Source organism: Fusarium verticillioides, chromosome 2 (assembly GCF_000149555.1).
Source record: "Fusarium verticillioides 7600 chromosome 2, whole genome shotgun sequence".
Lineage (NCBI taxonomy): Eukaryota > Fungi > Ascomycota > Sordariomycetes > Hypocreales > Nectriaceae > Fusarium > Fusarium verticillioides.
This window is the reverse complement of record NC_031676.1, coordinates 4,393,099-4,407,255: the sequence shown is the minus strand read 5'-3', so window position 1 is coordinate 4,407,255 and position 14,157 is coordinate 4,393,099. Positions and strand designations below refer to the sequence as shown.

Sequence of the window (14,157 nt, the reverse complement as noted above, 5' to 3'; positions counted from 1 at the left end):
CACCTTTTTCAAAATGACTACGACTCGAAACTACAACTGGCATCGTGTCAACCCCGGTGTTTGGCAGCGCCATATCGATGAGATCGAACAATTCTACTCAACCATGGTTGTTCTCTACGAAGGAGGCGGTCGCATGTTCTTTGGGATGACAGGCCATGTCTCACTCTCCATCAAGAATACTAGAGGCTTGTCTCAAGATGATGCTGAATTTGAGGTTGACGAAGCTTTGAGCAAAGCTTGGCTTGCACTCAGATACGCTCACCCTACACTCGCATCTGAAGTCACTCAGATCGCTGAATCAGGAGATTGGATCAAGAGTTATAAAGAACTCCAGGGTGAAGCAGATAAAGACGCCTGGCTAAAGAAAACTCTTGTGCATATCTCCAACGGACAGACTGGGAATCAGTGGGCTAACTCAGATCCGCCTGCGCCAAAACTCCCAACCATGTTTGTTTTACATCTTCCTGCTGAGCGCGGTGGCGATGAATCTGTCACAATCCGCCGAGACCTCGTCTTCCGTTCTCCTCACGACATCATCGACGGCATTGGAACTCTCATGATGCTCAACAACTTCATATCCCTCGCGTCAGAAGCTTACGACAAGGGCAGTACTTATACACCCCCAGCTCTGGATGGCAGTGAAACTCCAAATCTGAGTCCATCCTATCGTATCGCCGCTCAAATTCCCGAAACCCCCGATCAGAATCAACTGGATAGACTTAAGCAAATGGCAGCTCAAAAAGCCGCTGCCGCTTCTGATCCCAGCGTGGAAATCCTTGCCCTTCCTTATCGACAGGGCGATTTACTTCCAGGCCGTCATCAGCGCTTAGCACTCACGCTCACCAGAGAGGAAACTCGACAGTTGTTGGCGGCGTGCAAGACGGTTGGAGCTACGCCGACACATGTCTTCCATGCTGCAGCTGCTATGGTCGTGCGAGACCTACAGGATAAACCGACTCAGATCAAGAAAGTTCGCTACATCAACTACATCCTGCGCAACGAGCGCTCAAGTTGTCAAAAACCATATAACACGGCTCAACATCCAGCAGCTGTCTACCATTCCGTCTCTGGCCAAAGTCTCGTCGTCGACATGGATCTCCACCCATCTTCCACAAAACCAGACCGCAAGGCGGAATTTCTCTCCATTCTTGAAACCGTCAAAGGCTTCTATCTCACCGTCAAGCAAGACGAGGAATTCTACGTCCTCGCACCGACGATGTTCTCCCAAGCTACACCACTGCTACCCTCTGGTCCTCGACCCCTTCCAGTGCCGGAACCAAATGCTCATCCGTCTGTATCGATCTCGAGTATGGGGCGTACTGATTCTATCGTGGCGCCGGAAACGGGGGCATTTGAGGCGAGAGATCCGTGGGTTACGGGTGAAGAGCTCGGGAATGGGCTGGGTTTGTTTCTTGGTACGTTTCGGGGAGAGTTGTGTTTGAGTGCAGCGTATAATGACGCTTGGCATCCGGAGATGGATGTGAAAGAGTATCTTGAGCGTTGTAAAGATGTTGTGTTCTCGGGTCTTGGGATCGATAAGCCGTGAGTTTGGTTAGGGAGCGTGTTGATGGAAAGGGATTTCTGAGAATGGGTGAATTCTAGGACGCTGAATGTTATTCTTTCTACCAACGAGCCTTCGAGGTGAGGGTTCGTTTCATGTCTTTGGTTGTTCAGTATTCCTTTGAGTTTAGTTCAACGGAACAATTGTTCGTGTACCGGCACTTGATTGTCAGCCGAATCAATACTGTTTTGCGACGCATTCCACGGTCGATATCTTATCTCATCGCCGTTTCGAAAGCGCCGTATCATGTAATTCGAGATTGGCTGCTGACATCTTCGTGCTGTAACCTGTTCATGTTATCTCGTAGCTTATCCAAGTCACGAAACAGCAACGAAGTGAAGCTTCTCCAGAGATCGTGTAAACCAACTTCGATCGATGTTTCTGACAAGATACCGTACGAGACTATCCAATGACTGATCCAGTGAAGCTGACAGGTTACGCATTGGGGCAGGTCTCTCAAAAAGGACCTTGATAGTCGCCCGTGCCGCAATCCATTATCAACCAACAACACCTCCACCCCTCGCATACCATCTTCCTCTGGAACTTCTGCAGCAACTCCTCCATCACGCGCTCACTCCCAACATCTCATTCCAAAATCAGCATAGCAGATATCGGTTTATCAAGGCTCAAAACACCATTTCCATAAACCCGCCACAATCCGCCTGAAGGATCACCCTCTGGTAACCAACAAGATTTCATACCAGTGTCCCTCTCGCCCCCCGTGCATATGTAATCTATCCCGATTGTGGGGGCGATATTCACGGGGAAGCGAGGGTGTGTGTCCCGAAGTGGAAGCTCCCTAGGCCTGGGAACCTTTGACAGGCTGGGGTAAAGACAGGGAGAGCCCCGGCGAAAACCCGGATCGGGGCAGATTTCCTGACTGTTGGGTTCGGAGCTGAATGATATGCTTGTTTGATAATGGCCAATTGATATGGGGAAGGGTTCTATCTAGGTGGTTTGGAAGGGTCGGGGGTTACTGGTTGGTTTTGGTGGTTGGAGGTTGCATTGGCATGTGAAGTAGCTTGCGGCCGGAGAGAAACCAGGAAAATAGAGATTTTAACCTTGAATTGACGATTGATGCTACTTACTGGGGTAGCTGGCATGTTGATTTGGTGGTTGTGAGTGCCAAATGGCAATCATGCAGGCATTGTGCAGTCTGCATTTTTGGTGTTCGATGCCACCATTTGATATAATGATACCTTCAATTACATCGCGATGAACGACAAAAAAGAATTGCTCTGAGTTCCAATACCATCTCGAGCGTGAGACTCAATACAGCGACTTCAAAATCGTCTTCAAAATCGCGAGATATGTCTAAATGAAAACGAAGTGATAAATATTACTAAGACCTCACCAATCAATTTGTATCAACCTGTAATCTTGTCGCGATCTGGCATGGAGCACGAGAAATACAGGGATTCCGATCCGCATCCACCTAGAGCACGAAATAGACGCCCGCGTGGCGAGCGATTGATAACATGGCTAGCGAGTTGGTGCTGAGGTTCATCAATGAACGTCAAAAAATCTGGGCATCGGGTGGTGCATGTCGCCGCATTCTTGGCTACGGGTATAACGGTCTTGGTATCTGTGGCCAAGACGATCTTCCAATTTTCTGGAATATCCGTCCAGGCACACTGATCGACAATGGCGACACCGATTGAGACGACGGTATCAAACGTTGCAATTGACTCAGTGGCAATAGGGTAAGCGTTTCTTTCACTGAGATAGCATCGCGATCGCTATCGTCTGTTGGTACCCCGTTGTTGGTTACGCAGTGGGTCGAGTGATGTGTAGAATTGGGCATAGTCAAGCTAGTATCTGGACAAAAGTCCATTCTGTATGTTGGCTTGGGAACACCAGGTGATTACTGCAGTGCGAGTCGAGTATGGGGCCGAGATAGCACGGGACAAGGGTTGATCATCCTAGAAAATGCAATGCAAGCAGCGGTCCCTTTTGCCTTGGCACCATGGCCTCGGCACTCAACAGCGGAATAAGAGACACTCAGACACTGTAGCTAGTGAGTGAGTGCGGGGGAGGCGATACCATAAATGAGACGATGCACTGTAATTGAGGCCGTTTCACTTGCAGTGTCAAGTAAATACGTAAAATGTTAATACATATCCATGACGCCGTTGAGTACGGGCCCTCGGTCCAGCAGCAGATCTCCATTTACGTATTAGGCTTATCTACATACGATACGATATTCCATTCCGCAGTTTTGATGCCCTGTAGCATCTCCAAACAAAAAGGCCCTTCTCCAACCTAACAAAGGTCCCCCCTCCCCGCAGAATGCGCCAAGAACAACAAAGGTTCCCCGAGCCATTGGCCAGCACACGGAGCACACCCACCGATTGGGTTTAGCGCGATGCTGATAGGTGCAATGCCGATTTATTATTCATTCACATCGCGAGAGAGATTGATACCGGGGGCAGAAACCGCTGCGCTATCGGAGGGAGATGTCAGGAGATTTGGGAAGTATGAGCAATTGAAAGCGGGTTTGTGGATTGTGGTCTAGAATTAAATGATGCGCCGAGGGAGTGAATAGGTAAAGTGAGCATCTGGTGATTTGGAGCATGAGATGGTTAGTGAGTGAGGCAATGATATTGCGAGTGGCAGACAGTGGCAGGCGACTTGACCATTCACAGTCTAATGCAGAGTAACCCTCCGATAACCATAACAACCATAAACCAACCATAAAACCTTTAACCTCATCCCCCTGTAGCACACACCTACACACTCATCAACATGTGGCGCGTATCGCCCGTTCTCCCTCGGTGCCACCCGCTCTCTATCTGGGGGTGGAGCCTTGACCCTCTCCTCATGCACAAAAGTTCAAAGCACCACGATAAAATACGGCTCCCATTTTGGCAGCTCCCAAGTACAACCGCGGCCTTCTCATTCGTCGGATACCGCAGATAAGGGGTCCGCTTTCGAATCTGTGCTACTTTATTTGGCAATCGTCAAAAGATCGTTTGTCTCGCTTCCTCTTCTGGGCGACGTTGCAAAAAGTCCCCCGATGTGCGGAATTGATTTGATTTGACTTGACTTGACTTGCAAAGATGGGATGGGATGGGAGCGGCGACTTGCTCAATCGGGGGGTTGTTTCAAAAGTGCCACCACTGAAATACACCTGCCACTGCTTGTACGACGTTGCAGGAGAGATAAATAAGATCGCTGCTCCCCAATTCTTCGGGTTTCTCGTACCAGCCAGTTCAAGTTCTTCTCTGACTCTTCAACTGATCGCCCATCATGGTCGCCGAAACAGTCGTCCCCGAGCGTTTGCCCGAGGATTCCCTCCAGCCTCGCTACGATGAGACCGCGCAGCCTCGATATGACGAGAAGGAGCCCCATTTCGACACGGACCTCAAGTCTGAGGCTGACAGCGAAGATGATCGTATCGTCGACCTGTTCTCTAGCTTTCCTCCCGCAAAGGGTGTTGAGCATGAGCCTAACCCTCTGACTGCACGTGCGGTCATTGTCGGTATCATTCTTGGTTCGCTCGTCAACGCCTCCAACGTCTATCTCGGTATGCTCACCATCACCCTCACCCTCACCATTGATCTCATAATACTAACGGATCACAGGCCTCAAGACTGGTTTCACCTTCCCCGCTACCATGTTCGGCGCTATCTTCGGCTACGGCTTCATCCTCATGCTCACAAAGTCCCTCCCTCACGTCCCCATCCTCGGCGGCAAATTCGGCCCCCAAGAGAACTCCATCATCCAGGCCGCTGCCACCGGCGCCGGCGGCATGTCCGGTGTCTTCGTCGCCGGTCTTCCCGCCATGTACCGTCTCGACCTTCTCTCCGACGACCCCAAGAAGGACTTTGGCCGCATCCTCACCATCACCTTTGTCTGTGCCTTCTTCGGCCTCTTCGCTGCTGTGCCCCTCCGAAGATTCTTCATCATCAACGTCGCGAGGGAGCTTAACCTCGTGTTCCCTACGCCTACTGCTACTGCTATGACTATCCGCTCCATGCACGCTGTTGGTTCTGGTGCGGCTGATGCGCTGCGAAAGATCAAGGCGCTGGGTATTGCTTTCATTATTGCTCTGCTCATCATCTGTGTTGGACAATATGCCGACGGTATTCTTCACAACTGGCACATCTTCACCTGGTTCTACGTCTGGTCTGGATACACTGCCAGTGGTCTTCTTGAGCCTGAGAACTGGGGTTGGTACATCCAGCTCACTCCCGCCTTCTTCGGCTCCGGTATCCTTGTCGGTCTCAACGCTGCTGTCTCTTGGTGGGGTGGTACCGTCGTCGCCTGGGGTCTCATCGGTCCTCTTCTCGTCCACTACGGTGAGTGCATTGGTATCGCCGTCGGTGAGGGTAAGTGGGAAGGCATCACTCGATTCAGCGTCATGACTGGAGTCGATGACCCCGACTACGTTCCCTCTCCCCGATACTGGATGCTCTGGCCCGGTGTCATGGTCCTCATGGTCTACTCTCTCATTGAGTTCTTCCTCCACGGAAAGGTTGTCTGGGATGGTATCAAGTTCGCCGTCCATGAGTCCGCTCGCTCCATCAACAACAGACTCCAGGCTCGCGGCCACAGCAACGCTTGGTTCGCTAAGCAGGCTGCCAAGGCTGATGCCGACGGTGGTGTTGAGGACTTTGCTTCCGCTCAGGACCAGGTCCCTACTTGGGTCTGGGTCGCCGGTACTCTCGCTGCTCTCGTTCTCGCCATGATCGTCAGTGAGGTCCAGTTCCACATGAACGCCGGTCTTGCTCTCCTCGCCTGTATCCTCGGTGTCATCTTCGCCTTCATGTCCATCTATGGTGGCGCCGTCACTGACTGTGCTCCTCTCACTGCTTCCGCCAAGGCTTCCCAGCTTGTCTACGGTGGTATCACCAAGAACCACTTCGCCATCAAGGACGCCCAGCGAATCAACCTTGTCGCCGGTAACATTGCTTCCGGTACCGCTGATGTCGCCAACTCTCTTGTCAGCGACTTCCGAGTTGGTTTCCTCCTCAAGACTCCCCCCAAGCTGCAGTTCTACGCCCAGGCCATGGGTACTGTCGTCTCCGTCTTCCTTGCCCCCGGTATCTTCGTCCTCTTCATGTCTGCATACCCTTGCGTCTACCGACCCAGCGATGACCCCGCTGATATCTGCCCCTTCGCCGCTCCCTCCGTTGCTGCTTGGCAAGCTGTTGCCACCGCTGTCACCATGCCCAGCATCCCTATTCCCAAGTCCTCCGCCTACTTCTCCATTGCTATGGGTATTCTTTGCGCTGTCCAGGCTATCGTCAAGCACTTTTGGCTCGTCGGTTCCCGCGAGAAGTACCGTGATTGGCTCCCCAACTGGATGTCCGTTGGTGTCGCCTGGGTTCTCGGCCCCGACTCCGGATATGCCAACGCCATTCTCTGTAAGTCATTTTGGTATCATTTTACGAGTTTTTAACTAACATATTACGCAGTTGGCTCTATTACAGCGTGGTGGTGGCGCAAATGGTTCAACAACCATTTTGAAATGTATGCTTTCGCGATCGCTGCTGGTTTGATCGCCGGAGAAGGATTTGGTGGTGTCATCAACGCCGCTCTCGAGCTCGGAAAGGTCAGCGGTTCTTTCAAGGGAACTGAGATTGCTCTGCCCGGTGCTGAGTGGTAATTACTCAAATAGTTAATGCGTCATGAGAGTTTGTTGAGCGTTTGGCGGAAGTTGTTACAACGATCAAATAGCTGGCTTTGCCATATGAATATACCCACTTGATCTTCAAATTACATGGAATGCTTCATTCTGCGACACTAGCTGATGCAGATCAGCAGTCACTAATTCATTATGATCTAAGAAGGGAGAAAGCAAACCGTTTTGCTTTACTGTCTTATTTGCACTTTCACGTGAACCTACAGGCTCTCGCTACATGCTAGAATCAGGTCAGTCCACACCACAGAACACAGGTGATTTATGAGTAGGTGACCTCTGAGACAGATTAGAGAGCCCGTAAGCCCCAGAGGCATGAAAAAAGCGGCGTTGATGGCACCTCCGAATCCTTCTCCGGCGATCGAGCCAGCAGCGATCGCGAAAGCATACATTTCAAGATGAACATGTCTATGCTCAAAGATGAAGTGACCCAACCAACTAGTCTAAAAATCTTGTGAGATTGGGCCCGCAAACGGGCCGCGTAAGTGTCAATCATCAGGACAAACACCAACGTGAGGACAAACAAGCTTGTCAGACAGGGCAGGCAGTCAACGGGGTGAATGGCTACATTTCACATATAAATTCTGATCTAGATTCCATAGACCTACTTAGACCTTTCAACTTATCTGGCCATGTGCTTCATCTTTGACGACCATGTGGCTGACCGACCTGCTCCAGTTCACATATATTCTAGACTATACTAAATTATTCTAAAGTATCCTAAAGTATCCTAAAGTATCCTAGACTATTATAAACTTGCCTAAGGTTAAAACCAGACGCTCTCTCACCCCAAAAGTTAGCCCGCGCTCATTGCGTACCTCGCAGGTCTCACCATTTCCACCGGGTCACAAACTGAAGGACGATACAGAAGGAGACGAACTCGAGTTTCAGAACTTCATTGATCGATATTGCAGATTTCCAAGCCCGCGGCGTCGAGGGGAATGCCTTATCGTTCTGAAAGCCGACGCCGAACGACCTTTCAAAAGCTTATAAAGAAGACGAAGAGATGAAGTCGTCTGTCGAACGGGTAGCGAAGCTTTGTGCCAGGCCAGCTTTGACCCCGTTACTCACAAGCACGAGGACTCCAGGGTGTTGTCGAACAAGAAACAGATATCTCTAAAGGCCTTTGTTGTTGCCCGTGCTGTTCAGAACCTCCTCTTTGCTCCCACGGATCCGGACAAAGAGTGCGTTACTCTTGCGACAGCAAGTACGTCCCCTAATTTCCAACCTCCCCGGAATTTGGTGGCGGTACTGGAACGCAAGTCGCGAGTGTGTTTTCCATGCAAGATCTTCGCCGTGCCATTTTGATCTTCTACTTCCTCGTCTGCCGTCGAACGGCGCGTACGGCTTGGATAACGCGACCACCATCGACCAAGGGCGAGCCGAGATTTGCCGGCTACTTCAATGAGCTGGCGGCGGCGATTAGTCTAAAGAGGCTCCGGAGGTTGGCAACACGGTCTTGGAAGTTTCCCGCGAGGTGTATGCAAAATAACAAGCCAGTGTGAACAAGACAGCGCTCGAGCGAAGATTAACCAACATCGAATGGCAGAAGAGGTTTCGGGAGCAACAGAAGGAGAACGGTAGGGACATCCACCTGTTAAGTGACGATCAAGTCCCCTCGAATCCCGACGCCCTGCCCGAAGTTACCGGAAATCACCATGTTGATGTTTGCGCTGCATTGTTCAGTCCACCCAGCCAAAACTCACCATCAAGGCAAGAATTTCTGAGGTCAAGGTCGTGGATATGGAGCCTTTATCCAAAGCCAACTTCAAAGCTGTTATTGGTGTTCTAAACTCTGCACACCGGAAGCAGGACTTTGACACCAAGTTGGCTCAGATTCAGAGGACGATTACTCATGCCGACAGGTTCCTTCCAGACAGCGAAATCAACGATTTCAACAGAAGCCAGGAGGAGTCTGAAATCATCTCTGAGTTTCGGTTTGCAAACCCCGATAAAGCAGCAGAGTTAATAAAGCTCAGTCGTCGGCAGTACGCTGTGGGGAGTGTGTTATCCTCGCTTCAGCAAGAACCGACTAAAGAAGAACGCTATAACATGGAAATGGAGACTCGAGACGAATCGGATGTCAGGTTCTGACCATCCCTTATTCTTAGACCAGTCAATTCGATCTGTCAGACCGAAAGAGGGCCATGAACATTTCCAAATCTCAAGATCTTTGTCTACTACAGCACGCCTAGCGAATTCCCGGAGTGGAAAGCAAATGGTTGATAACAACAAATTTATTAGTTTGTTGAATCAATTCCTGATCGTGCCCATGATCCAAAGGTATTTCAAACACTCCTGCTTTGGAGTTATGAATCTGACATGCTCAATAGAATGATCGCGTCGCCCTTATTTCAACCTACCCAACCTGGTCCAGCCGCGCGGTTCTGAAGCGAGAGCGACTATTTGCCTTCAAGGCTGGCAAAGCCCCCGAATCGGTCATGAAACAACAAACGAAGGCTAGAGACAGTTCTGAAACCCAGGATGAGGATGTCGAGGATGTCGAGGATGTCGAGGATGAGCAGGAGGAGGAGCTTGTACGATGAGAGTTATGATACTTATGCAGAGGGCACCGAATTAGGCACCGAGAAGAACACAACTCATGGGATTTTCACTGAAGCTCTTGTTAGAGTTTCCCCAGTTTGCCCAACTTGAGGAAGTTTTCAGGAAGTCCAACGGCAGCTGTCGTCTTTGGATGGTTAACCCTGTCATCTTCGGCGCCGCTGGTGGTACTCTTAACTAGGGGACAAATGATGGCCATCTTGTTGTACGACTGATTTTTAAGAAGCTTCAAGTTCGCCGTATCATGAGAACACCACTGCAATTGTCGGATGGAAAAGTGTCCTACCCTGCTCAGCATCTGCTTCCGTCCATGATTGTACTTGAAGAAGTATCACACGACGAGACGAAAGGGGTTGCTGACGCGGTTCGATCGATGGGACAGATCCAAGTACAGAAGTTGTTCAATCAGAAGAAGGATTCCGAGATTGAAGATATGCATAGAAGTAGCAACTCTCAGGCTATCAATGGCCTCGTCAAGGATCTTCTTCCAAAGCTGAACTTTGGAGAGCACAGAAAAGGCGTCCTTACTTCATTTGATTGGCGTAACTACAAGATCTTGTACACAGACAACCCGGTCATGTTTGGGCCGGAAGATGCTGTCAACAAGCGCATCGAGGACTTAGGAGATCCCAACACGGTGCGGACAAATTCGCAGATGGAACGAGAGAATAAGAAGCAGGCGGCGAAATCGCCACCGGTGGCCAGTGTCGATAAGGTTGAAGAACCTCTTCGCAACGACATCTTTGGGCTCAGCTTCTTCTTTCATCAGACAAACAGCGATGCATCCTTTCTTTCACCGGGCGACCGTAGCTCCTATATCCACTGACTCTGGTACATGGGTGCTAGTGTTAACATGTACTACCTGCTGTTGCACGTGCGTTTTTATGAACTGGCTTATTAACGCCAAAGGCATGCTTCAAATTATCTATCGCTTTATCCAAATCAACCACCTCAAGACTGTCGAGTTCCACCTGTTGAAGTTGAAGTTGAAGAACAGTTAATACAACAACATCGAACGCATTTGCGTTGCGAAGTGGGTAATAAGCTGTCTGCATAAGTGATGCTTCCTGACTGGATGACTGATGCAATCCGTGAGATTTGTATCTTTGGGCTTATCAAGACATCCGGGCATCAGCCTTTCAACCGCTACTTCTAAGTTGTTGACCGAGATGTCAGCGGGCACGGCATGGAGTATCACATAGGCCTTGGACACGTTTTCTCCGTCGTTGCCAAGTTGCTGCTGGATGATCCTGAGAATCGGATTCAGGATTGGTGAACAGAGAACGTTGACTGGATCGTCGACGGCTGCCGCGAGGTCACGTCCACTTTGAACCTCCGGACGAGATTGAGGGCCAGGAACAGGAAGAATTAGAGCAGGCCGAGATCGATGTGCCCTTTTCTGATGCAGCTGCGCCCGGTAGGGGCCTGAAGCGCAAAGCGAGGGACGATGCCCGTGGTGAAGGTACTATTGAAAAACAGGTGATAAATAGGCTGGGTAATGGCTGGAAGGACTGGAGACAGAGGCATATGGAAATGATGGAATTCTGGTATAGGGTCTTTCTATGTGAATGACTGTTTGTCGCAAGCCGTGCATGATAACTTTTGCCTGCTTGTGATAATGATCTGGATATATATCTTGCTAAACTAACTACCGAGTTTGACTCCCAATTACCGCTTTCACGAGTGGCCAGATATCTCCCTCTCTATCCGTTTACAGCAATTTTCTTCCTTCTACCCAAACAAGCATCAATTTTACGAGCTTGAACCATTAATCTGATCTCCTACCCTGCTCTTGAGAGTCTGTCGCTTGCCAACTTCGAACGGCCGACATGTTCTCTACTACCAGCGCCTCCTGCGTCCTTCACCTCCTCCTCTACAGAAGCTCCAGGCTCACCATTGAAATACGGCTACAGTGCTGTATGCACCAGAACATCCTTTCCAGTCCATCCTGCTTTTTGAGATATCGCGACCCCAATCAATGTCAAACAACTTTTAACGCTTTACGTAGAGGTTCCCGACCCTCGACCATACTGCAGCAGCATCGTTCTCAATTAAGAGACAAGGTAGAACATTACAAACTCGACGGCCCTAACGATATCCTAAACCGTGAAAGTATTTAGAACAGTTTAGTGGAGCTTTAGAATAACCTCGTCAGATATTTTCTTGCTTCTCAAGAGTCATAGGATTGATAGACTTTTCCTGCGAACAACGTTACTGTTTGTTAGCACAGATTTGTGGCTGTGAGCTTATTCCAGCAGAGAGAACCTAGTTTGTTAGCACACTTGCAAGTCAATGTTTTCCTCTCATCACCCTTGATGCTAATGATATGAACCTATGTCTTATTAAAATAACTACCCCTGGAGCCGCAGTAAGTATCGGATAAATAGTCAGGCCTTCGTTGATGTTTCAGATTTCTCCTGTACCGCTTCCGGCTCATGTTCTCCTTTGATCTGCAAGGGCTGCCCGATGATAGCCTCAAAGTTCTAGTAGTTGTGTTAGAGAATGAAGAAGACCCTTGTTTGGATTTTGGGGCTGACTTACAGGGCCTTCAAAGGCGTTGCCATAGACCATCCAGTACAGGGCAAGAAGTAGGTAGAAAACTCCAACCACAGCAGAAACGTAATCTATCTAAGTTAGTAAACCACTAGGTACCAAGGACAGATATGCTTACTCATGGTATTAGCTGACACGGGGAGGGCTGTCGGAAAACAGAAGAACTGTGAGGAGTCAGTTAGGAAATCAAAGGGTCAAGGTATCTTGTACTTACGATGGTGATGACAACGACAAAAACACTTGCAATTATGTTGACAGCAGCGCCAGTCCTCAGACCCATCCTGGCTGGTGTCTTCCGTGTCTGATACTCCTTGAGAATACTTCGACCCCTGGCCAACAAGGCAATGACAGGGCCAGCATAAGAGACGTTGAGGAAGATAGTGCACGAAGCAATGTAAGCACTGAAAGCCACAGCAGGACCAAGATACAAAAGCCCAAAGAGGACATTGAAGATGAAACACAAGGTGATCGTGCGGACGGGGACATCGAGCTTTGGTTCAATGTGTGCGAAGTAGTTGTGGCATATGATACCCTTGTCTCTAGCCATGGCGTATAGAAGTCGACTTGCACTGGTGATACTGGCTGATGTGCCGTTGATGAAACAGACGCTTAGCATCAGGGCCAAGATGGTTGCTGCGGCTCGACTCTTTGTGCTCTGGAGGAAGAGTTCGACGATGGGCATTCCAGTATTGGATGCGAGGATTGTTGCGGGGTCGGTGAAGCAGAAGAGGATGACGAGGATGAAGAGGAAGCCACTGAACCGGGTAAGCAATGGTCATGGAGTAGCAGAGATAGGACAGCTTACGTGACACCACCGATGACTATAGCCAACATCATAGCTCGAGGTGCATCCCTCGAAGGGTTGGGCATCTCCTCAGTTAGATGCAAGACAACATCAAACCCAATGAGCGACAGAGCAGACTGGAGTAAACCAAGGATCCAAGCGACACCATCAGACCAGCCAGTCTCGTTGCTAAACTCGGTAAAGACTTGACGAGCATCTGTCTTCGGCGACATGGAAAGGAGGATGATGCTCATGATGACGACCGAGAGAACGGACCAATATACTATCGACTTCGTCAGTTAGTGGGACAAGATATGCTGACAGGGCGCTTACGAGCCATGTCGTTCCAGCGACCGAGGATCTTGTTGCCCCAGACGTTGCCGACGGTTCCGAATGTAAGGATGGCGAGGAAGAAGAGATATGTCTTCCATTGTGTTGCCTCGTATGCGTTATTCGAAGCGACGACAGCTGCGGCGGAGACCAGTTGAGCTGGGTAGCACCAGTTAGTAATTGGTTTAATGATGCCCGTCTGGGATATCTTACCAGCAAAGAAAGCTTGAGTTGTCACAACAGTCAACCAACCAGCAATATTGGTCCATCCAATAAAGAAACTCTATCAAGCGTTAGTCTTTGCTCAAGTGTTAGCAAGTTTAGCATACCATAGGCTTTTTCCACTTTGGCGTACAAAGAGCGTACATAAAGTGATATTGTCCACCTAAAAGCAATCAATCATTGTTCTAGGAGCATATCCAAGTCCTCTTACCAGCAGTTGGCCAAAGAGCAGCCATCTCTCCCAGACTAGCAGCAAGAGCCAAATTGCAAAGAACACAAACAATAAAGCCATAGATAAACGATACCGAGCCCCCAGAAGGGAGAATGTACGCCATGGTACCAGCGAGTGCAATCCATGTACTGACGAGGGGTTAGCCATTGCCAAGAACAAACAGGGTATGACGAACTTGAGAATGGCAAAGGCCATAGCAACCATGGTCAAAGTCGAGAGACGCTGCTGCAAAGTGCCCTCCTGCGTTGAAGAAGTCATCTTGGGCTGTG

At 49.7% G+C, this 14,157-nt stretch overlaps 4 protein-coding genes across 4 annotated transcripts; 3 read left to right on the top strand and 1 right to left on the bottom strand.

Moving 5' to 3' along the window:
- Positions 1-13: 13 nt before the first annotated feature.
- On the top strand, positions 14-1,756 carry FVEG_03536 (hypothetical protein; the record flags this gene model as incomplete). The annotated part of the gene is made up of 1 exon (XM_018891138.1): positions 14-1,756. One exon carries the CDS (start codon positions 14-16, stop codon positions 1,544-1,546), a length of 1,533 nt encoding a protein of 510 aa, XP_018747602.1. The 3' UTR covers positions 1,547-1,756.
- A 2,714-nt stretch (positions 1,757-4,470) lies between these two features.
- Positions 4,471-7,281, top strand: FVEG_03537 (hypothetical protein). The gene is made up of 3 exons (XM_018891139.1): positions 4,471-5,087; positions 5,146-6,930; positions 6,982-7,281. Exons 1-3 carry the CDS (start codon positions 4,811-4,813, stop codon positions 7,170-7,172), a joined length of 2,253 nt encoding a protein of 750 aa, XP_018747603.1. The 5' UTR covers positions 4,471-4,810; the 3' UTR covers positions 7,173-7,281.
- A 1,204-nt stretch (positions 7,282-8,485) lies between these two features.
- FVEG_03538 (hypothetical protein) lies at positions 8,486-10,593 on the top strand (the record flags this gene model as incomplete). The annotated part of the gene is made up of 6 exons (XM_018891140.1): positions 8,486-8,649; positions 8,706-8,847; positions 8,892-9,287; positions 9,539-9,742; positions 9,836-9,934; positions 9,991-10,593. 6 exons carry the CDS (start codon positions 8,486-8,488, stop codon positions 10,591-10,593), a joined length of 1,608 nt encoding a protein of 535 aa, XP_018747604.1.
- Positions 10,594-12,154: 1,561 nt separating this feature from the next.
- Positions 12,155-14,146, bottom strand: FVEG_03539 (hypothetical protein; the record flags this gene model as incomplete). The annotated part of the gene is made up of 10 exons (XM_018891141.1): positions 12,155-12,250; positions 12,309-12,391; positions 12,439-12,484; positions 12,535-13,075; positions 13,126-13,387; positions 13,438-13,593; positions 13,648-13,717; positions 13,764-13,819; positions 13,868-14,016; positions 14,064-14,146. 10 exons carry the CDS (start codon positions 14,144-14,146, stop codon positions 12,155-12,157), a joined length of 1,542 nt encoding a protein of 513 aa, XP_018747605.1.
- Positions 14,147-14,157: the final 11 nt, after the last annotated feature.